This window comes from Salvelinus fontinalis, chromosome 17 (assembly GCF_029448725.1).
Source record: "Salvelinus fontinalis isolate EN_2023a chromosome 17, ASM2944872v1, whole genome shotgun sequence".
Taxonomy (NCBI): Eukaryota; Metazoa; Chordata; class Actinopteri; order Salmoniformes; family Salmonidae; genus Salvelinus; species Salvelinus fontinalis.
The window spans coordinates 35,621,965-35,646,594 of NC_074681.1; the positions used below are offsets into that span (position 1 = coordinate 35,621,965).

Here is a 24,630-nt window from a genome sequence, read left to right on the forward strand (position 1 = left end):
TCTCATGCTGCACCAGATGAGTCTGACCCACCTCTTCCTCAAACAGAGCAAAGCTGTCTCTGAACTCAAACAGCAACTGCCACAACGGTTCCTGCTGCTCGGTGTCAAGACCAACACAGTTCCTCCCCCATATCTCCCTCACTGCAGACAGTGTCCTCTCCTCTCCCATCTGGGGTAGCTAGGCTGGAGGGACATGGACCGTGCTCACGGAGGGATGTGTCATGGAGGTAGCTGGGGGACTGTAACACACACAGCCATAGGTGACAGAGGGGCTGCCATGAGTCTCTGCTGCTTTAACTGTTGGAGTAAGGGGGTTATTTGATTTTGTGAATGTGACATTAGGGGGGGGCATGGTGACTGCCGGCCCTCCCTGGAAGCTCAGTGTACCCCCATTTAGGTCTAACTGGCAGCCTGTGCTCCTAAGAAAGTCCAACCCCAGGATACAAGGGTCCTGCACAGCCGCCACCCACACAGGATGACGCACAGACCTGTACCCTACTGTCAGAGTCATTATTCCCTTCCCTTTCATGGGTGCCAGCTCACCTGTAACTGTGCCGAGCTGCAGAGTTGTGGGCTCAAACTGGCACAATATCCGGCCTCACAAGGGTTACTGTGGTCCCAGTGTCCTCCAGGGCAGAGCAGGGCACCCACTCCACAGTGACAGGGACATGACAAAAGTCATCACCACAACAGGCTCCATCTGCACTCGTCTTGCTCCCCTGTCCAAGACGAGCCTTGCTCCCCCGTCCGTGCCAGTGGGCTCCTCCTGGCGATGGTGGTGGTTGGGAAAGCGAGCCAGGGGTCCACACTGCCCCGTCTATGCGGACCCCGAGCAGTATCTCTGAGCTCTGGGGGACATGGGGCAATTCCGGCACAGATGGCCTGGCTGGCCAAACCCTCAGCAGACCATGGGACCAGGGCATGTGTTGCCATCCACCTGTGCTAACTCGCTCTGCACAGAGGGGGGCATGTGAGCATATGCCCGCCGCGAGATGCTCCTAATGTCATTAGCTAGCACTCGTAGTGGCTCTCCAGGCTGCCTGCGTCTATTACTCGGAGCGCAGCAGCCCAGGCTGTACACACTGTCCGAAGCGCCTCCTCAGTGCTCCAACGAAACCCCCAAAATCACGTCTGTCCTCGGGGCTAATCAATATCAAACAGGACAGAGCATCATCCGTGAGGCACAAAGCCAACTGCAGTGCCCGATCTTCATTCGACCAGCCTCCAGAATGAGCTAACCGTTCAAACTGAGCATGAAAAGCTTCCCAATCTGCCTTAACAGAGTACTTCGGGGTCTTCACAGATACAGATACAATCGGGGACTGGGCGCCGCCATGTTTGTTTACATCCTGAGCTCCAGCCTCCTCGTCACGCAGCGTCGACCTCACCCCTTCGGTCCGCCGCCCAGAATCCATGCGAAGCACAGTCGCAGAAGTATCCATGCCCGCTTCAGCCGCCATCCTTCTAACGGTCACCCTCAAGCGGCTTCTGTGCTCTGATGCCCTGGTGTTCCCATCGGCCAGAACCTTCGATGTCCTTGCACACGCACCTCCTTAGCCATAATCGTCTCCTGCCTCCTCCTTCACTTTCGGATTCCCTTGAAACATTTTCAACCCCTGTTCTCACGTAACGTTTGCTAGCCATGGTAGTCAGCTAGCTAGCCGACTAACTTTTATCTAAGTTTTTACTTCTGACACCAATGTAATGACCTGGCTAGATCAGAAATTGACATATGTCCAGACAGAGGATTGCGTTTACGAATTCCTGGTTTATTAACCAAACTCAACACAGGCTACTGTTTGGCCATAGCCCACGCCAAATAAGCCAAGGAAAACAGTATCAAACAACAGTGACCCATCTCTTGTTAAGACCAGCCGTAAAAGAGGGAGAACAATGGCTAAGCATGGTCTTAAACTTGCGGTGCTCCACCCCCCTTCCAACACCCCCCCCGCTCCCCCCCGCCGCTCCACCAACCACAAGGATGGCCGGCACCAGAACATTGCAGGCATTCCCGTGGTTGGCAGATCGCAGGGTCCGACATGCCAGTCAACCTGCTAACACTGGGTACTGGTAAGTACAATACAACTAAATAACAGCATAACTCATAACACAGAGCTGTCTGTGCGGGTCGCTACACTATCGATGTTACATTGAGCTGGGTGATCGGAATATGAATGACAGTCATCTAATATGCTGTAATAGAAATAAGGCCATGCTCATAAAAAAAAAAAATCCTCCTCCCTCATCTTAAAGGGCACCGATCTCCACTGCTATAGATCAGATCAAGGAACCAAGCGACGACAATGCCTCCATGGCTGCGGAAGGAATGATAAGCGCGTCTCAATTTTCAGGAAGTAAAAAAGAATGTTGAATGCCGGAGCTTATTACAAGGAGATCTCAAGGTATGATCCCTTTTGTGACGAATAATGACATTGCAACACTCCAGATCTTGCGTCTGCATTGAGCTTGTAGTAAGCTTAAGCTTTGTAAGCTTAAGCTGTCCTGAATAACTGGGCCTGATGAGAGCATAGGCCTAGGACGACTTGGGAGAATAAGGATTGGCAACAGACAGCGCATCAGTATCAGAAGTACAAATACAGCCAGACTGTCCTGTACTGTACCTTTCTAGATCTTACAATCTGTCCAGAGTAGACCCACAACTGATCCAAATGGAATGAGACATTCAAATAACAGGGCTTTTGCACCATTATTTAAATTATATTTGCACTACAGTTTACGTCTAGAATAGAATTGTACTCACTTGAAAACAATAATGCAATATTCATTGCATTGTGGCGTTGTAGGCTAGTCTAGGTAGAGTAATTGTATTGTCCCCAAGGTCATACAAATTTTATTAACTGTATAACGGATACAAAAAAAATAGAAAAGTGAGGTGAGCCAGTGGGGAAAAAAATCATCATAATAAGAAATAAAATAAAAGTTGTAATAATACTAAACAACCTTTGTACAACACCTAGCGGCCTCACCAAGAGGTTTTAGCCTTTTGGTATTCCCACTTCTGACACCAATGTAGTAAACGGCAGGACAAAGAAGTGCAATCGGCTCACTAGTGTGAAAGGTAAACACCCTGTGCAGTTTTAGTCACAGTACATTTGTGTTAGGCTAGCGGTGTTTCTGTACTGCACATGTAATGGCAGAGTATGCAATACAAATTTGATACAAATCATCATGATATCATTCTGCCAGGTAGGCCTACTTTGCAGTCAACATTTAATTGGGAAGGTTTATGGGGAAAAACGTTTATAGAGCCGATAGGCTTTATATCTTACCTTTTTAGAAGTGTTTACTTCAGGCTGACTACTAGCATCTATTGAGTTGATATTTCCCCTAAATTCAATGTGCAAATCAACTTAAAGTAGTGTATCTACGAAATGTTTTGCAACGACACAATTCGAAAGGAAGCTTACAGCTAAATTGTTTCCTTTTACTGTTTGCGATTCACAAATGACTATTTTGATGGGCATGATTCGATTCACCGAGACTTAACCTACTACAATGGTGAATAACATTATTTAGTTAGTGTATAATAATCTTTCAAAAATAATTGATTCATATTAATTAAATATTTTGAGAAATGTGAAGAGGGGAATCCGTTCTACAGTAAATTAAATTTGTATGGCCGAAACAAGATCAACAGCAGAGCTTTTTGAGCTGCGTGTCTCATGTCTTGACTGTTATTTTGTGCGCAGTGACGCATCTGGCCTCTCCACTGCCTATCAGCTATTCAAATCAAATCGTATTAGTCACATGCGCTGAATACAACAGGTGTAGACCTTACAGTGAAATGCTTACTTACGAGCCCCTAACCAACAATTCAGTTTAAAAAAAATACAGATAAGAATAAGAGATAAAAGTTATAAGTAATTAAAGCGCAGCAGTGAAATAACAATAGTGAGACAATATACAGGGGGGTAATGATACAGAGTCAGTATGCGGGGGCACCGGTTATTTGAGGTAGTACTGTATGTACATGTAGGTAGAGTTATTAAAGTGACTATGCATAGATGACAACAGAGAGTAGCAGTGGTGTAAAGAGGGGGGGGGGGCACTGCAAATAGTCTGGGTAGCCATTTGACTAGATGTTCAGGAGTCTTATGGCTTGGGGGTAGAAGCTGTTTAGAAGCCTCTTGGAACTAGACTTGGCGCTCCGGTACCGCTTGCCATGCGGTAGCAGAGAGAACAGTCTATGACGAGGGTGGCTGGAGTCTTTGACAATTTTTAAGGCCTTCCTCTGACACCGCCTGGTATAGAGGTCCTGGATGGCAGGAAGCTTGGCCCCAGTGATGTACTGGGGCCAATTAGTGTCGGGGTTTTAAACACTTCAGTGGCACGTCCTGCTATGGAGAGGTAGCAAGGCCTAATGGTAGTCAGGTGGGAAGATATAGTTGGTTAAAGGACTGCATCACATGCCGCAGGGAATGCCAAGCACACACACCAAGATGAGTGTGCCGTTTGTGTTGGTGTCTTGCACCTTACATCACTTCAATGTTAACCACACTGTAAAAGTGACTGTTTTACAGTTTTTACAGACCTACAGTTAGGTCTATGTACTTTTAATACAGACATATCAAAACTAAAACTGACTGAAAAAAGATAGCAAGATGACTATTATAAGACTTAAAGTGGAAAAGTAAACTTAAGAATGTAAAATAACAACTGAAATATGACACACAAATCCACAAAGAACATTCTTGAATCCTTATGCGTAAAAGATGTGACACTAACTGTACTAGGCTAGGCTAGACGAATAAGCATTACTGCGCAGCCCAGACACTTGACAGGGGATTTACTTCTTAGGTCAGAGCCACCTCCTATTAAATGCTGATTGGCCCTGACTCAACTAAACCATAGCGACGTGCCCTGTGTTGAGGTTAGGCATTTAGTTACTTTAGATGCGTCTCGGACAAACTGGATTTTTCAGCCAACTTCAATTGAAACGTTTAGTTGAAGAACAACCTAAATTGGAATATAGAACACAATCCAATCTAAATTCTAGGGAAGAACTTGAAGCCGTGCTGACAAGTGAGGAGAGTTGTCCCAAGTTGGATATGATCACATTTGTTCTTCTCTTCATCCCTTTTGTCTTCGACATTGTTTTCGGATGTGTTGAGAAGAAACATATGTTTTATTGACTCTTCACTAGTTCGTCAATATAAGACAATCAAGAGGAATATTTCGTATTGTGTGTTGTAGTTTAATTCAAAATGGGGCGCGTATAAATAACTTATTTTGCACCAACAATCTGCGCCCTCCATCTCCAATTCATCGGTTGAAGGACCCTATATAATTTTGAGATTTTAACAACGACGAATGAAATGGCAGATGAATATGTACTACTTGGAGCGTCCGAGTTCATCAAAGGTAACAAAAATAGAAGTAGTTGCGCAACTTGGCTTGAATAACAGCCACTTATTGCGCCAGAGTTCGTGGACAGTGTTGGTCAGGCACATCATTAGATTGCTTTCGCCCACAAACGTTTAGAACGTGATTTAACAGCTGTTCAACTAATTTGTATGTGGAATCAATGATTTTCATTCGTGTAGTTAGTTTCTATGAGCATTGTTTGTTCAGTTTCTAGTGACGTTAGTACTTTATTAATCTCCCAGAACGGAAATTTGATTGCACCAGCCAAAACATAGGCCTACATGGACTCACATTTGAATGGAAGAGTAACTTTATATTTTGGGTGTTAATGAATGTTTGATGTTTTGGAAGAAACAAAGAAGGCTAAGCCTCGGGAAATGGAAAGAGTTTAAGAACCACTAATGTGGGTCACTGGGCGTGGGAAATTAAATATTCTTATTGTTGTTATCTCTTTGCCCTTGTTTTACATTGTCTTCATTCTCTTACAGACCGGTTGTATTTTGCAACCCTTAGAACCAAACCGAAAACTACAGCAAACACTCACTACTTCAGCACAGATGATGAATTTCTCTATGAGAAGTAAGTAGGCCTGTTGTATGGACTACCCTCTTCAATTCAAACCACAGGTTTTCAATGGGTATCATGTCCGGAGACAGAGATGTCCTGGTACTGGATAAAGTTCATGATGCCGTTGACCTTAACAAGAGGTGTGTGTGGCCAATCAGCACTATTTTCATGTAATCTGACCAAAGCACGGGTACCAATCCAATGCCGTTTAGCAATCTCCAGGGGTTTACAGTGCATTCAGAAAGTATTCAGACCCCTTCACTTTTTCCACATTTTGTTACGTTACAGCCTTATTCTAAAATTGATTAAATAAAAAAATTTCCTCATCAATCTACACACAATACCCCATAACGACAAAGCAAAACCAGTTTTTTTTTAAATGTTAGCAAATGTATTAAAAATGGAAAAACAGGTATTACAAAAACTTGTATTCAGGTCCTTTACTCCGTACTTTGTTGAAGCACCTTTGTCAGTGATTACAACCTCGAATCTTCTTGGGTATGACGCAACAAGCTTGGCACACCTGTATTTTGGGAGTTTCTACCATTCTTCTCTGCAGATCCTCTCAAGCTCTGTCAGGTTGGATGGGGAGCGTCGTTGGATGGGGAGCGTCGCTGCACCGCTATGTTCAGCTCTCTCCAGAGATGTTCGATTGGGTACAAGTCCGGGCTCTGGCTGGGCCACTAAGGACATTGAGACTTGTCCTGAAGCCACTCTTGCGTTGTCTTGGCTGTGTGCTTAGGGTCATGGTCCTGTTGGAAGGTGAACCTTTGCCCCAGTCTGAGGTCCAGAGCGCTCTGGAGCAAGTTTTCATCAAGGATCTCTCTGTACTTTGCTCCGTTCATCTTTCCATCGATCCTGACTAGTCTCCCAGTCCCTGCCGCTGAAAATCATCCCCACAGCATGATGCTGCCAGCACCATGCTTCACCGTAGGGATGGTGCCAGGTTTCCTCGTGACGCTTGGCATTCAGGCCACAGAGTTCAATCTTGGTTTCTCCAGACCAGAGAATCTTGTTTCCCATGGTCAGAGTCCTTGCCTTGTGGCAAACTCCAAGCGGGCTGTCATGTGCCTTTTACTGAGGAGTGGCTTTCGTCTGGCCACTCTTACCATAAAGGCCTGATTGGTGGAATGCTGCAGAGATGGTTGTCCTTCTGGAAGGTTCTCCCATCTCCACAGAGGAACTCTGGAGCTCTGTCAGAGTGACCATCGGGTTCTTGGTCACCTCCCTGATCAAGGCCCTTCTCCCCTGATTGCTGAGTTTGGCCGGGCGACCAGCTCTAGGAAAAGTCTTGGTGGTTCCTAACTTCTTAAATGTTTTATTTGACCTTTTATTTAACTAGGAAAGTCAGTTAAGAACAAATTCTTACCCTGGCCAAACCCTAACCCGGACTACGCTGGGCCAATTCTGCGCTGCCCTTTTGGACTCCCAATCACAGCCAGTTGTGATACAGCCCAGAATCGAACCAGGGTCTGTAGTGATACTTCTAAGCACTGAGATGCAGTGCCTTAGAACGCTGCTTCACTCGGGAGTCACTCAGGACACTGTAGCTCACATAGATAAAACCTGTGTTGCCTCTGGATTTAGGCTAACCAATAATCAGTAGGCCTAGGCCTAATGGCAACCAGTTACCATGTGTAAAATTGGATTTAAAACCTGATTTCTAAATCAAAAAATGTGTATTACATGTACCTTATTCTGTAATTGTTAATTTACAGTATTCAGGCCTACATAATATTACCTTCCACTGAAGAGTAATAGTTATGCTATTACTTTAGATACATCATTTATATTTGCTCTCTCGGGCTTGTGTCTCAGCTTCTATGCTGACTTTGGACCCCTGAATCTGGGCATGCTGTACAGGTACTGCTGTAAACTGAACAAGAAGCTCAAGGTAAGACACAGATACATTACCATTACTCCAAGGGGGTTACCTCAATATGCACTTTACTTTACCCTTTTGATAACCCTTTCCATTAAGTTGCTCCTATTACTGTGTAACTGCAGTGTAATTTTCAACACAATCTTTCCTATAAAACCAAACATAGAAGCCGTTTAACAAACACCTTATGATTTGTAATGTTGACAGTCTGGTTTCTTTCAGTCCTTCACTCATTCCAGAAAGAGGGTGATTCACTACACCAGCTATGACCAGAGGAAGAGGGCCAATGCTGCAGTACTTATTGGTGCCTATTCTGTGAGTGTTCATCTTCTTGTCTTTATTATGTAATTGTCGTAGTCTCTTATTGTCACTAATGCACACGCACGCATGCACACGACTGTTTCAGGTGATCTATTTGAAGAGAAGCCCAGAGGAGGCCTACAGGACCCTCATCTCAGGAAACAATACCGCATATCTGCCTTTCAGGTAAACAAACAAAACACCTCTCCAGTTAACTATTCAGTTACTCTATCGCCCAATCTTAAATTTAGAGGTTGGTAGGCTAATGCTGTGTACATAACACCCTGCGTGAATGGTTCATATACGAATACTGCCAAACTTCATGCCGAATGCCTTTATGCCTAACTGCCTAATGTTTGTCACTGATAATGTTGAAATAGCGTACTGCTGAACAAAGGAGAATATTTGTTTATTTTCTATAACTGGTATAAATGTGCTCGCATTAGACTCCGATATGCCGCAAATCCCAGTTTAGCCGGGCTGTGCCACTGACAGAAATGACTCTGGCACACACATAAATACTTGCGTGCACATACAGTTAGAAATGAGTTGAGGTGAGAATGTGGATGAATGATGCAAAATCTCTGCAGAACCTTCTAGATTCCTGATGACTCAATGCCACATTGTAACCCCATCATCCTGACATCACAGGATGACCCAACACCATTCCAAATTACACTGTCACCGTTTGGGTGTATGTTGAGTAAATATCGTTGGAAAAGCTTATCATGAGGTTAGCTGTTGAAGTGACAACCATTTCATGTTCAACAGGATGGTTAGGCCATTTCAACTCACTGTGATGCACAGCCAACAATAGTCTCCAAATGTGAAATGAACTCACCATTTGTCCTTCTCTTTTAGGGATGCTGCTCTCGGAGAATGCACATACAATTTGACCATCCTAGACTGTTTACAAGGAATACGCAAGGTAAAAATGCATTGTTTATTTTCATTTGAGCCTTGGGTTGGTATTTACTATAATAAGGATTTATCATTAGACTCTGTCCCTCTTGTCATGGGTATTTGGTGTCTTCCAATACTTGATATTAGTTATAATAACTGTCAGTAATAAGCATGAATACACTTTTTACAAGTAGTACATACGCTTAACAAATGAGTATTCCATCATGTATTAACAGTTACGGCATTTACAATGGTGTAGCATTTAAAAATGTTACAACATATTACCCAGCCTTTTTATGAGTTTGAAAGGACCCATTGACAGGTTAAATGGCCTCAGGAATCCATTTTCTTTCTCAATTTCTCCCTCTTTCCCCCTTCCTCTCTCTGTCTTGTTCGCAGTGTTAATCTTTTAGTCCAATTATGCTCACAGGGGGAGAAACATGGTTAGCATGTATCAACATGGAGGAAGGGTTACATCATGGGTTCACTACAGAATGTTCCGCTCAGATAGAAATATAGTATCTAGAATAGACATGATTCTCAACTATGTAGAATATGGACTCAGCTGAGTTCTCTGCAAAACATTTCTATCTGAGCATTTCAAAATGTTGCTCGCCTGGATGCGATCCTGCTCTGTGCGCTGGTGCTCACCCTAGCCTTTTAGTCAGGGACTCAATTCTTCCCACGCAACCTGGTGTGTGGACTATATCCAGTTAATGGATTGGTTAACCAATCAAGTGCCAGCGAGATGTGAAGACCAGAAGGGTTGTGCAATGGAGTGCGTAATCAATAAGAGAAAAAGAGAAGATGAGGAAGAGTGGCAATTTCTCCTGGCCCCACGTTGACACAGGTCCTTGTGACTGCAAGGATATGTCTATAGTAATGACTCTACAGTGTATGTAAGTGGCTCCTAAGTACTGGTCTTCTTGTGAACAACAATTAACGTCAGGTTTGATTCAATACCACCATGTGTGCTTTTTTTTACATCCGTAGGCCCTGCAATATGGATTCTTCAACTTTGAGATATTTGATGTGGAAGAGTATGAGCATTACGAGCGGGTGGAGAATGGAGACATGAACTGGATTATTCCTGGGAAGATTTTGGCCTTTAGTGGACCTCACCCAAGAAGCAAGATAGAGAATGGTGACTTTTCCTCGCTACATGTTTTTCATGGTTTTAAGAGACAATTACAACGCTTGTCATGTCACAGTAAATGGAATGGCAGTTGATAGTACAGAATACCTACATTTATTTAACTAGGCAAGTCAGGTTAAGAACAAATTCTTATTTTCAATGACGGCCTAGGAACAGTGGGTTAACTGCCTTGTTCAGGGGCAGAATGACAGATTTCTTTACCTTGTCAGCTTGGGGATTTGATCTTGTGACCTTTCGGTTACTAGTCCAACACTCTAACCACTAGGTTATCTGCCGCCCCAAATGACTGTCCTTCATATCAACCTCCACTATAATGGCACTGACCCCAACCCTGTCCCCCCCCCCCCCCCCCTCACAGGATACCCTCTCCATGCTCCAGAGGCCTACTTCCCGTATTTCCAGGAGCATCATGTAACCGCCGTGGTGCGGCTCAACAGGAAGATCTACGACGGACGGCGGTTCACTGACGGCGGCTTCGAGCACCACGACCTGTTCTTCGTGGATGGAACCACGCCCAGTGACCTCATCACACGACGCTTCCTCCACGTGTGTGAGAGCACCGAGGGCGCTGTGGCTGTCCACTGCAAGGGTGAGAGGCTTTGTGTGTGTATTAATGAGTTCATAAAGCCATCATGTACGTCATACTTAGCTCTGCTGTCTGTTCAGTAGCAAATAAGATCATTATTCAGTGTTGGACTCCAGCATGCAGTGAAACAGAGACTCATCATTAGAGGGCAGCAATAGGTTGACAGATCAACAGTAGGCTTACTCCTCTCTCACCATTACTGGTCCCGTGTGGCTCAGTTGGTAGAGCATGGCGCTTGCAACGCCAGGGTTGTGGGTTCATTCCCCACGGGGGGACCAGGATGAATATGTATGAACTTTCCAATTTGTAAGTCGCTCTGGATAAGAGCGTCTGCTAAATGACTTAAATGTAAAATGTACTCTCTATGTCAAGGCTCAGGAGAAGACCCAGATGCAGACTGTTTCGAAGTAACAAAAGTTTATTACAAAAACAGGGAGGGCAGGCAAACGACAGCTCAAGGGCAGGCAGAGGTCAGTACTCCAGTGCAGAGTCCGAAAGGTACAGAACGGAAGGCAGGCTCAGGGCAGGCAGAGGTCAGTAATCCAGGGTGGTATGGCAAGGTACAGAACGACAGGCATGCTCAGGGTCAGGGCAGGAAGTATGGTCAAAACCGGGAACGCTAGAAAACAGGAACTAGAGACAGGCAGGAGCACGGGACAAAATGCTGGTAGGCTTGACGAAACAAAACAAACAGACAACAGGTATAAGACAAACGGCAAAAGACAAACGGAGAACACAGGTATAAGTACACTGGGGATAATGGGGAAGATCGCCGACACCTGGAGGGTGGTGAAAACAAGCACAAAGATAGGTGTGTGACACTCATAAAGAACTGTCTTTTCTCTTCACTCACTCTTTTCTGCCCACTCTTCCCCTCTGTCCATTCACAGCGGGTCTGGGTCGTACGGGGACTCTGATAGGTTGTTACCTGATGAAGCACTATCGTTTCACAGCGGCTGACGCCATCGCCTGGATCAGGATCTGCAGGCCTGGATCCATCATCGGACCTCAGCAGGACTTTCTAGAAGAGTAAGGAATAAACCCCAATATTTCACACTAAGACCCAGTGAAAGATACAGTGCATTCAGAAAGTATTCAGACCCCTTGACTTTTTCCAAATTTTGTTATGTTACAGCCTTAATCTAAAATGGATTTAATTGTTTTTTTTTCTCATCAATCTACACACAATACCCCATAATGACAAAGCAAAAATGGACATATCACATTTACAAAAGTATTCAGACTCAGTACTTTGTTGAAGCACCTTTGGCAGCAATTACAGCCTTGAGTATTCTTGGGTATGACGCTACAAGCTTGGCACACCTGTATTTGGAGAGTTTCTCCCATTCTTCTCCAGATCCTCTCAAGCCCTGTCAGGTTGGATGGGGAGCTTCGCTGCACAGCTATTTTCAGGTCTCCAGAGATGTTCGATCGGGTTTAAGTCTGGGCCACTCCAGGACATTCAGAGACTTGTCCCGTAGCCACTCCTGCGTAGTCTTGGCTGTGTGCTTAGGGTCGTTGTCCTGTTGGAAGGTGATCCTTCGCCACAGTCTGAGGTCCTGAGCACTCTGGAGAAAGTTTACATCAAGGATCTCTCTGTGCTTTGCTACGTTCATCTTTTACTCGATCATGACTAGTCTCCCAGTCCCTGCCGCCGAAAAACATTCCCACAGCGTAATGCTGCCACCACCATGCTTCACCGTGGGGATTGTGCCAGGTTTCCTCCAGATGTGACACTTGGCATTCAGTTAAAGGAGTTTAATCTTGGTTTCAACAGAACAGAGAATCTTGTTTCTCATGGTCTGAGAGTCTTTTAGGTGCCTTTTGCCAAACTCAAGCGGGCTGTCATGTGCCTTTTACTGAGGAGTGGCTTCCGTCTGGCCACTCTACCATAAATGCCTGATTGGTGGAGTGCTGCAGAGATGGTTGTCCTTCTGGAGAGTTCTCCCATCCCCACAGAGGAACTCTGGAACTCTGTCAGTGACCATCGGGTTCTTGGTCACCTCCCTGACCAAGGCCCTTCTCCCCCGATTGCTCAGTTTGGCCAGGCGGCCAGCTCTAGCAAGAGTCTTGGTGGTTCCAAACTTCTTCTATTTAAGAATTATGGAGACCTTCAATGCTGATGGGGACCTTCAATGCTGTAGACATTTTTTGGTACCCTTCCCCAGATATGTGCCTCGACACAATCCTGTCTCGGAGCTCTATAGACAATTCCTTCAACCTCATGGCTTGACATGCACTGTCAACTGTGGGACCTTATATAGACAGGTGTGTGCCTTTCCAAATCATGTCCAATCAATTGAATTTACCACAGGTGGACTCCAATCAGGTTGTAGAAACATCTCAAAGATGATCAATGGAAACAGGATGCACCTGAGCTCGAGTCTCATAGCAAAGGTTCTGAATACTTATGTAAATAAGGTATTTCTAAAAACCTATTTTCGCTTTGTCATTATGCGGTATTGTGTGTAGATTGAGGAGGAAAACAATTTAATACATTTTTGTTTATAATCTGCCTCTTATATCTGTGGAAGTTTGGTACAGTTGAATATTTTTCTCCTCCTGACTCCTTATCTCTCTCTTTAGTAAGCAGCACAGTATGTGGGTGCAGGGTGACATGCACCGCAGCAAACAGAAGCAGCAGCAGCGTCGCCAGCGGCCAAAGCTGGACCAGGAAGTGACTTGCCTCGTCTCCAGCATGGACGACCTGTCAATCAACACCATTCTTTATAAGTCCTTCAGCCTGGATGAGGTGAGTGACTTTGGCAATAGTTCTTTGTATGCAGGGTTGGGTAGGTTACTTTCTAAATGTGATCCGTTAGTTACCTGTCCAAAATTGTAATCAGTAACGTAATTTTGGGATTACCCAAACTCAGTAACATGATCTGATTACTTTCCCTTTAAGAGCATTTTCGTTATGCATCTTGTCCTGGAGGCAGCTCTGCAGAGTGGTCACTAGATGGCATACAGTAGCCACAAAGTTATACAATCTGATTTTAAACCTAACCTTAACCCTAACATTAACCACACTGCTAACCCCTAGTGCCTAACCCTAACCTTAAATTAAGACCAAATTGTATTTTTGGTTTTCATACATTTTTACAATATAGACAATTTGTGTTCTGCAGCTGGCCCATCTAGTGGAAATCTCTCAGTTCTGCCTCAAGGACAAGACTCATCCCAATAAACGTCAACCTGCTTAAGAGGCATTAGAAGAAGACATAAGTCAATATTACCAATTGAACAGCATCCATTGCAGGATAAATCATTGTTAGAGTTTACATAGCTGGTCATAAATGGATGTTGGATTTTACTTAATGGATTGGTTATGTAGGCTTCTTCTAACCCATTGCTGTCTTTTTGCATGTGAAAAATGTATGCCATATGCTGCATTTGCTATAGAGGCCTATTGTTTACGTTTTTGTTGGTGACACTGATATTTTGATAATTTGCAGCTGTTTGAGTCTATCAAAAGTGTGCGAGTTTGAGAGTTTGAGCATTTGTCCGTTAGGCCTATGTATTGGCAATCGATTGAGCAATAAAATCCCCACTCATGGTCTTATTAAATGAAACTATTTTTTGACAGTACGGAGCACAATACCACAGGGGAGTTTACTGGCTGTCCACTGGGTCATATTAATTATGCCGATTCTGTTACAAAACGAAACAAATCGGGAAGGGACCTACCTGAATTTTCTGATAGAAACTCTTATTTTACTCTGTTTGCTTCAGTTTGGTTCTTAAACGGTAAACATATTTCCTGAGGAATACACCCCTGGTCACAAAAACAATGATTAATAAGCAGCTTAAAATTCTTCAATTCAACCATTATTGTGTTAAAATATACATACAATTGTGAACAGCCATGGATGAAAGTTTACAACGTACAGTTGAAGTCGGAAGTTTACATACACCTTAGCCAAATACATTTAAACTCAGATTTTCACAATTACTGACATTTAGTCCTAGTAAAAATTCACTCTTAGGTCAGTTAGGATCACCACTTTATTTTAAGATTGTGAAATATCAGAATAATATTAGAGAGTGATTTATTTAAGCTTTTATTTCTTTCATCACATTCCCAGTGGGTCAGAAGTTTACATACACTCAATTAGTATTTGGTAGCATTGCCTTTAAATTGTTTAACTTGGGTCAAACGTTTCGGTTAGCCTTCCACAAGCTTTCCACAATAAATTGAGTGCATTTTGGCCCATTCCTCCTGACAGAGTTGGTGTAACTGAGTCAGGTTTGTAGGCCTCCTTGCTCGCACACGCTTTTTCAGTTCTGCCCACAAATTTTCTATGGGATTGAGGTCAGGGCTTTGTGATGGCCACTTCAATACCTTGACTTTGTTGTCCTTAAGCCATTTTGCCACAACTTTGGAAGTATGCTTGGGGTCATTGTTCATTTGGAAAACCCATTTGTGACCAAGCATTAACTTCCTGACTGATGTCTTGAGATGTTGCCTCAATATACCCACATAATTTTCCTCCCTCATGATGCCATCTATTTTGTGAAGTGCACCAGACCCTCCTGCAGCAAAGCACCCCCACAACATGATGCTGCCACCACCGTGCTTCACGGTTGGGATGGTGTTCTTCGGCTTGCAAGCCTCCCACTTTTTCCTCCAAACATAACGATGGTCATTATGGCCAAACAGTTCTATTTTTGTTTCATCAGACCAGAGGACATTTCTCCAAAAAGTACGATCTTTGTCCCCATGTGCAGTTGCAAACCGTAGACTGGCTTTTTTTTATGGCAGTTTTGGAGCAGTAGCTTCTTCCTTGCTGAGCGGCCTTTCAGGTTATGTCGATATAGGACTCGTTTTACTGTGGATATAGATACTTTTGTACCTGTTTCCTCCAGCATCTTCACAAGGTCCTTTGCTGTTGTTCTGGGATTGATTTGCACTTTTCGCACCAAAGTACATTCATCTCTAGGAGACAGAACTCGTCTCCTTACTGAGCGGTATGACGGCTGCATGGTCCCATGGTGTTTATACTTGCGTACTATTGTTTGTACAGATGAATGTGGTACCTTCAGACGTTTGGAAATTGCTCCCATGGATGAACCAGACTTGTGGAGGTCTACAATCTTTTTTCTGAGGTCTTGGCTGATTTCTTTTGATTTTCCCATGATGTCAGGCAAAGAGGCACTGAATTTGAAGGTAGGACTTAAAATGCATCCACAGGTACACCTCCAATTGACTCAAATGATGTCATTTAGCCTATCAGAAACTTCTAAAGCCATGACATCATTTTATGGAATTTTCCAAGCTGTTTAAAGGCACAGTCAACTTAGTGTAAAACTTCTGACCCACTGGAATTGTGATACAGTGAGTTATAAGTGAAATAATCTGTCTGTAAACAATTGTTGGAAAAATGACTTGTGTCACACGCAAAGTAGGTGTCCTAACCGACTTGCCAAAACTATAGTTTGTTAAAACTCGTTTTTCAACCAATCTACAAATTTCTTGTTAATGACTCCAACCTAAGTGTATGTAAACCTTCAACTGAATAGGTGCACACAGGTCGAGAGACAAGTTTCTATTGGACAAATTCTGGTAAGTTTATCCCCGTTTTGTTCCGTTTGCTTCCATTTAAGAAGCGTTTTTTCAACAGAATCGGCGGAATGAATAGACACCCTGATCATGAAGAGGACGGAAGCTAGCTGTCCTCCGGCTACACCATGGTGCTACCCTACAGAGTGCTGCTGAGGCTACTGTAGGCCTTCTTTGAAAAATAGTGTGTTTTAATCAGTTATTTGGTGACGTGATTATATTTAGTATAGTTTTATCTAAAAAGGATAACTTAAAAGGATATAATGGGGGGGGGGGGGGCTGAAGGGGGGGGTTCGCCTAGGGAGCCATACAAGCTAGAACCGCCACTGCGAGTCACAACCACTCACACTGTAGCCTAAACGTAGTCCAGTTCAAAGTGAATGGCACAGATCTATATATGGCAATGGCTATTTACATAGAGGCCTACTGCAGCTCTGATTGGTTATGGCGCACCGGTCTGTGTAGAGTACAGGCCTGATTCATGCCTGTCAATGCAATATAATCCTACTCCAATGCACTCTACCTACAAGACAATCTCTAGCAAAGTTAATTTAGCATACTATGTCTTCATTGTTTGTTTTGTTACGGTATGTTACATTGAATGTGGCTAATATTGCCACAGTAGAGCGAAATATTGATAGTGTTAACTAAAGGGGAAAACTCTGGAAAGTTGAGTTGAGCGAAGTTCAATCTAGTGCTTCTTTGCGCGGGCTGAGGGGAGCTGAGCGCCCACGCATGTATGCAGCTAAGAGGAACATTGCCATTGAGCATGTTTTGGATGCCCTGGATCGACGTGTATCACAGCGTGTTCCAGGTCCTGCCAATATCCAGCAACTTCACACAGCCATTGAAGAGGCATGGGACAAAAAACATTCCACATACCACAATTAACAGCCTGATCAACTCTATGCAAAGGAGATGTGTTGCGCTGCATGAGGTAAATGGTGTTGACACCAGATACTGACTGGTTTCCGATTCACACCCCTACCATTTTTATAAGGTATCTGTGACCAACAGATGCATAATGTATCTGTATTCCCAGTCATGTGAAATCCATAGATTAGGGCGTAAATTTATTTATTTCAGTTGACTCATTTCCTTATATGAACTCAGTAAAAGCTTTGAGATTTTTGCATGTTGCATTTTATATTTTTGTTCAGTTTAGATAATAAGTGATATCCGAATCGCCCGTAGGCTACAGCACTGCAGTCGTTCTTACCTCCAAGCATTTATTCAAGTTGGATAATCTTTGATTGCCGACAGCAGTCACTCCATTGGAAGACATAGCTTGGACAATAGCCTTCAAAAGCCTATTCCTGCTCTTTTCCCGAGATCCATCAAACGCATTTGGTGTGTCATCATAGTGGTCTCTGACTTGTGGTCAGATTCGCTCAGGCGGAACAAATGTAAACTTGAGTCTTCTTTCAATGCTGATTTGAATGTCATTGAGAAAACAAAAAGGTGTCAAAAAAACGTATGCAAACATCCTTTCTGAATTTTAAAGGAATCCTAGAAGTAATCATCTAGTTTTTCAAAATTATCTGTAATCTGATTACTATATTTTTGCTGGTAATGTAACATATTAGTTCGTTTTTTTGTAATCTGTTACATGTAACGGATTACATCTAATCCGTTACCCCCATCCCTGTTTGTATGTTTTACTTTTTAACTTTATTTATAGACTTTCAGATATAACACCAAAAACAGTACAACCCCAACCCCTCATTCTCCCATCCCTCCCTCCACTTCCTTCCTCCCTCCCTCCACACCCTCCCTCCCTCCTAACCACCCACCAAGGCATCTAACCACCCACCAAGGCATCTATAAAAGTAAGTTAAATAGGACAGAAAAACAGAAACAAACAGTAATAGAAACAAAAACAATGGGAAAAAGAGTTATATAAAAATTCTTATCAGCACAAATGGCCACTAGAACAGACATGACCGCTTACCAAACTATGCAAGTTACAATAAGTAAAATACTTTCCACGTATTGTGTTAATGGGGACCAGGTTAAGTCAAACTATTGTTGGGACCCATGCACAGTGTACCTAACCTTATCCAGAGGCAGAGATGACATCACCTCCTTAACCCACTGCATAAAGGAGGGTGGCTATCGCATTTGCCTGATGCTTGATAGCATTCTGGTCTAGGGGAAGTACCCCAAAAATGGCAGGGACCGGGTTGGTGCTAACAGTTTTATTACACATATATGAGAATGCCTCTCAAATGGGGTCCCAGAAGCCACTCAAAGATTGGCATGACCAAAACATATGTCCCACAGTCGCTGGACAGGTGGCATCTCAAACACTTGGTCAACATTTGGGTGTATTTTTCCAAATCTGTCATTTGAGTAATGGAGACAGTGCAAAAGCCCATGCCGTATGCAAAATGATGATGTGTGGATACACTCAATACTTTGTTGCCATATATCATCAGGTAGCTCGCCACCTATGTCTTGCTCCCATGCAGATTTTGTATTTGCAAAGGAAGGCAGATTAATGTTCTGTATTATGTCGTATAGTCTGGAGATTGTGCCCTTCAGATAAGGGTTAAGATCTAAGCACCTCTCGACTGGACACTTAGTAGGCTCAAGTGGAAATGAAGGGAATTGTTTTTTGGCAAAGCTGCGAGTTTGTAGGTATCTAAAAAAAAAGTGGATATTGGGAACGTTATGGTCAACCCTCAGAGTATCGAATGAGACTAATGTGTTATCAACAAATAGGTCACTAATAAACACCAGACCTGGAATGCCGTGTCAATCTGTGACGCTGGGAAGAGATGATTAGATGTTAATGGAGAGAAGCCACTTGCTTGCTAAAGGCTAAAGTGACTTCGGAATTGGGACCAGATTTTAAGGGAGTTCTTAACAATTGGGTTCAAAACATGGGTGCCAAGGTTCATGGGCATTGGGGAGCACAGGAGCGAGACCGGAGAAGTTGGACGGCTTGACTGTAACTCCATGATGATCCTTGTTTTCAAATGTAGAAACCCAATAAACACATTTAGATATATTTGCTGACCAGTAGTAGTGTAAAAAAGCCTGCCGGCTTAGGTCTCTCTAGATATACCTTTCTCATTCGTGGATTTGACTTATTCCAAATGAAGTTGGAAATGTAGCTGTCCAGTTGTTTGCACATCGACTTTGGCAGAGAAATGGCAATCATTTGGAATATGTACAAAAACCTAGGTAGTACAGTCATCTTAACAGAATTAATGCGACCTGCTAATGAAATGGAAAGAGACGACCACCTTATGAAATCCTGCTTAGTGCGCTCCAGGAGTGCTTTGAAGTTATGTTTAAACAGAGCCTTGAATGAGCGTGTGACCTTTATCCCCAAATAAGTAAAGACCTGATGCTGCACCTTAAATGGGAAATTGGCACACCCAATTCCTTCTGCGAATGGATTAATGGGGAGGAGCACACTTTTTGTTAGGTTTAGCTGATAACCAGAGAATGTCCCAAAATCTTGTAGCATGTCTAAGAGAGCGGGCATAGACTCCACAGGGTTAGAGATGTATAAAAGAAGATTGTCTGCATATAAGGACACCTTGTGAGTTATGTTGCCCCTTAGTATTCCCTTAATCCTCTCCTCCGCCCGCTCGGAAATAGCAAGAGGCTTATACAGATATAAGCAACCTATAAGCAACCCTACCCTATACGGATAAACAGCAACCCTGCCTGGCCCTCTGTGGAGAGGGAAGTAGCTGGAGGTAACATTGTTGGTGCGAACAGAAGCCACTGGGGACGTGTACAAAATCTTAATCCAGGAAAGGAATGACGGACCAAACCCAAATCTCTCTAGTACTGCAAATAGATATTCCCACTCAACCCCCGGTCCAAAGCCTTTTCAGCATAAGAGATGACAACCTCTGGCTGTAGAGTTGAGTGGGCAGAATAAAGAACATTAAATAGGCGGCAAATATTATAGAAAGATTGCCTACCGGATGCGGCCCGTATTTGACACATGTGGTGTTACATATAGAACTGTCTGTCAGGTACAATAATGATTCAGGTCAGTTTTATTCATTGCATTATAATCTGAAATGTTCTTACCCTGTCTAAGTCTCTTGAGGGCTGGTATTTTGCTAGGATGTGAAATGATTGCGACTGCATGTCTTGGTTTGTCGCCCTCTCTCTGTCATCTGCAGAATAACTACAGGGAGTGTCTGACCCAAGGAGATAAACTCAGGGATTTGAAAGGCCGTCGCTCATCCAGGTCTGCCACCACTTCACGGTATGTGCGTGCGGTGTGTGAAAGTGAATGTTAAACATCCATCAATACTTCGTTGACATTGTTTGCATAGTACATCGACAGACATAACCCTGCGTTCATCTTTAGAGCTATACTTTGAATGTATTTTTAAATGGTTATAAAACCTTGTTTGCTTTACCCTCCTTCTCCAGGTTGAATTTGACAAAGACCAGTCAGACCTCTATCACCCCTCCCAAGTGTTCCAAGTTATCTCAGGTCCCTGTCCCCTTCTCCTCCTCCTCTTCTCCCAAGAGGCTGGTGCAAAGCTCCTCATCATCAGCTAGTAACCTTAAGAGGTGAGTTTCTGTGTGTGATGTGTGTGTTTTTGTGCCATCTTCATGTGTTCAGGTATGTACAGTTGAAGTCGGAAGTTTACATACCACTTAGGTTGGAGTCATTAAAACTAGTTTTTCAACCACTCCACAAATTTCTTCTAAACAGACTATAGTTTTGGCAAGTCGGTTAGGACATCTACTTTGTGCATGACACAAGTAATTTTTCCAAAAATTGTTTACAGACAGATTACTTCACTTATAATTCACTGTATCACAATTCCAGTGGGTCAGAAGTTTACACTAAGTTGACTGTGCCTTTAATCAGCTTGGAAAATTCCAGAAAATGATGTCATGGCTTTAGAAGCTTCTGATAGGCTAAATGACATCATTTGAGTCAATTGGAGGTCTACCTGTGGATGTATTTCAAGTCCTACCTTCAAACTCAGTGCCTCTTTGCTTGACATCATGGGAAAATCAAAAGAAATCAGCCATGACATCAGAAAAATAATTGTAGACCTCCACAAGTCTGGGTCATCCGTGGGAGCAATTTCCAAACGCCTGAAGGTACCACGTTCATTTGTACAAACAATAGTACATAAGTATAAACACCATGGGACCACACAGCCGTCATACCGCTCAGGAAGGAGACGCGTTCTGTCTCCTAGAGATTAATGTATTTTGGTGCGAAAAGTGCAAATCAATCCCAGAACAACAGCAAAGGACCTTGTGAAGATGCTGGAGGAAACCGGTACAAAAGTATCTATATCCACAGTAAAACGAGTCCTATATCGACATAACCTGAAAGGCCGCTAAGCAAGGAAGAAGCCACTGCTCCAAAACCGCCATAAAAAAGCCAGACTACAGTTTGCAACTGCACATGGGGACAAAGATTGTACTTTTTGGAGAAATGTCCTCTGGTCTGATGAAACTAAAATAGAACTGTTTGGCTATAATGACCATCGTTATGTTTGGAGGAAAAAGTGGGAGGCTTGCAAGCCGAAGAACACCATCCCAACCGTGAAGTACGGGGGTGGCAGCATCATGTTGTGGGGGCGCTTTGCTGCAGGAGGGACTGGTGCACTTCACAAAATAGATGGCATCATGAGGGAGGAAAATTATGTGGATATATTGAAGCAACATCTCAAGACATCAGTCAGGAAGTTAAAGCTTGGTCGCAAATGGGTCTTCCAAATGGACAATGAACCCAAGCATACTTCCAAAGTTGTGGCAAAATGGCTTAAGGATAACAAAGTCAAGGTATTGGAGTGGCCATCACAAAGCCCTGACCTCAATCCTATAGAAAATTTGTGGGCAGAACTGAAAAAGCATGTGTGAGCAAGGAGGCCTACAAACCTGACTCAGTTACACCAGCTCTGTCAGGAGGAATGTGCCAAAATGCACCCAACTTATTGTGGGAAGCTTGTGGAAGGTTACCTGAAACGTTAGACCCAAGTTAAACAATTTAAAGGCAATGCTACCAAATACTAATTGAGTGTATGTAAACGTCTGACCCACTGGGAATGTGATGAAAGAAATAAAAGCTGAAATAAATCTTTCTCTCTACTATTATTCTGACATTTCACATTCTTAAAATAAAGTGGTGATCCTAACTGACCTAAGACAGTGAATTTTTACTAGGATTAAATGTCAGGACTTGTGAAAAACTGAGTTTAAATGTACTTGCCTAAGGTGTATGTAAACTTCTGACTTCAACTGTATGATCTCTCCCTTTCTCTCTCTCTCTCTCTCTCCTTCTAGTCCCTTTAGCCTGAGTATGTTCAGCTCTAAGGCTACTGCCATTCACTGAGCCCACGTTGATCACTGCCATTTCATCTTTGACCTTCTGACCTTCCAGTTGACCCCAGGAGACAGGAGGTTAACCCCCTCAACCGCTGGAGAAATGTGCACGATTGTCTCTGTTATAAATGCACGTTAAATAACATTTAATAATACAAGAAAAAAATCTAATCCACCCCTGAGACACTCTGTAAAAATCCTCTTTGTAACAATTGGATTTGTAGATGATCTCGTTTCAATCAATGTAATTGTTTGATTTCAAAATGGGTTTATTATCATTTTAATTGTGTGCAAGGAGATTGTTTATCATGGCTTTCTCTTTCTCTTATGCAGTTATTTAATTGATATCTATTGTTTGATTGACGCTGTAAAAGAGGACATATCCTACTGTACACTTAATTGATTCATGAGTGGCTGTCTTATGAATGTTGTCATTCAGGAGATCCATTTGTTTTATGTGAATACATATTTGGATTGTAACAGAAGTGACTCTGGTTGAGCACTTTTTTTCTGACTTGTTTTTACGACTCTGTTGTTGACAGGCTTGAGACAATTGTTTTGTTTTAAATTACTTTAAGTAGTAGGCCTGTATGGCGTATATGGAGTGTATTTCTGCAAACTTTGCTATTGGTACATTGTCATTTTAATTTGATTAAAAACATTCCTTGTCAAAATAAGTTGTCTTTCTCTGCAAATGTGATTTGGCTCATAAACATGGCAGGTTAAGACACATTTTTCGGCTTATATTAATATCTCCAACTCAATAAAATAGGGACCATGTATAGCAGTTGTAAGGGCAGGAAATCAACAGAATTCAAGGCAGATTGAAGTGCTATCTTTTTAAAATAAAAAAATATTTGCAGATCTTGTGTTTACACAGGCAGCCCAATTCTGATGATTTTTTCCCCACTAATTGGTATTTTATGACCAATCAGATTTCTTCACAAGATGTTTTTCAGAATTTATCTGATTGGTCAAAATACCAATTAGTGAAAAGAAATATCAAAATTGGGATGCTGTGTAAACGCAGCCTTAGTGATCCAATGGTGAATATGCCATAGACCTACTTGGCCTCATACATGACCATACCGTTATCAAATTGTAAACCAATAAACTGGTTCTACAATGTAAAAGGCAATTTACATATCCGTCTTTACTTTGATACATTTGTATATATCCGAAATAACATCACAGTTAATAAATTGAACACTTTCAATACTTTTCTCACAACTCATAGTAACCTCCCTAGGCTAGGACTCCCAAATGAGGAGCGCAGGTCACGTATACTGTATACATATACTTATGACAAATTAGATCAGCTCTTTTGCCAATAATTGGGCAAAATATCAGAATTGGACTGCCTGTGTAAACGCAGCAAGAGGAACTAGACTCATGCACAGATGGAGTGCTCCAAACAAAAATACATAAATGTTATGTAATAAATCAAACTTCTTTCTCACAAGTGTAACGTAGGCCTAGTTTGTGAACACTGCAAACAATGTGTCCACTCCATAGCCGTGGGAAGATGTGGGGGTACTGAGAATTCTTTTGAAAAACTTTTTGTTGCCTGTGCTACAGACGACTATATCAGTCCGTTAATTCAGGACTAGTGAATGCCCAGTGCATAACTTTCGTGAACTATTTCATTTTTTATGTCACACCGGGAATAAGAACAGAAGTTATAGATGTCGGCTAACCAAACACTTACATTCTAGAACACTGGGTATGACGTGGATTAACGTAAATTCATTATTGACGATTTATCAGGTAGCCTAAATTGAAATCAAATCACATTTTAGTGATATACATTTAGAGTGCATTCCTGGTGAGAGGAGCCAATTTCATTATCAATAAATATTTATTATATACAATGTGACGAAAGTATTTTTATTTAGACGTGTCATTGTTTGTGAAAATGTGGTGAATTAATAGTTGATTTAGGGGATGGTCCTTGGTTACCCTTA

General features: G+C 42.7%; 1 protein-coding gene across 1 annotated transcript; it reads left to right on the plus strand.

Moving 5' to 3' along the window:
• The first annotated feature begins 4,909 nt into the window (after window positions 1–4,909).
• Window positions 4,910–23,285, plus strand: LOC129814235 (dual specificity protein phosphatase CDC14AB-like). Its single transcript, XM_055867223.1, has 13 exons — window positions 4,910–5,382; window positions 5,874–5,964; window positions 7,771–7,846; window positions 8,057–8,149; window positions 8,241–8,320; window positions 8,996–9,062; window positions 10,031–10,181; window positions 10,552–10,782; window positions 11,670–11,808; window positions 13,366–13,531; window positions 20,491–20,576; window positions 20,747–20,890; window positions 22,628–23,285. The coding sequence occupies exons 1-13, from the start codon at window positions 5,337–5,339 to the stop codon at window positions 22,674–22,676; spliced, it is 1,419 nt and encodes a 472-aa protein (XP_055723198.1). The 5' UTR covers window positions 4,910–5,336; the 3' UTR covers window positions 22,677–23,285.
• The last annotated feature ends 1,345 nt before the right edge of the window (window positions 23,286–24,630 follow it).

Bases quoted from the DNA above. Each gene is read 5' to 3' on its own strand.
- LOC129814235 (XM_055867223.1), top strand. From the start codon at position 5,337: ATGGCAGATGAATATGTACTACTTGGAGCGTCCGAGTTCATCAAAG. The intron at 7,847-8,056 runs GTAAGACACAGA...GGTTTCTTTCAG, and splicing joins AACTGAACAAGAAGCTCAAG to TCCTTCACTCATTCCAGAAA. The intron at 13,532-20,490 runs GTGAGTGACTTT...TGTCATCTGCAG, and splicing joins AGTCCTTCAGCCTGGATGAG to AATAACTACAGGGAGTGTCT.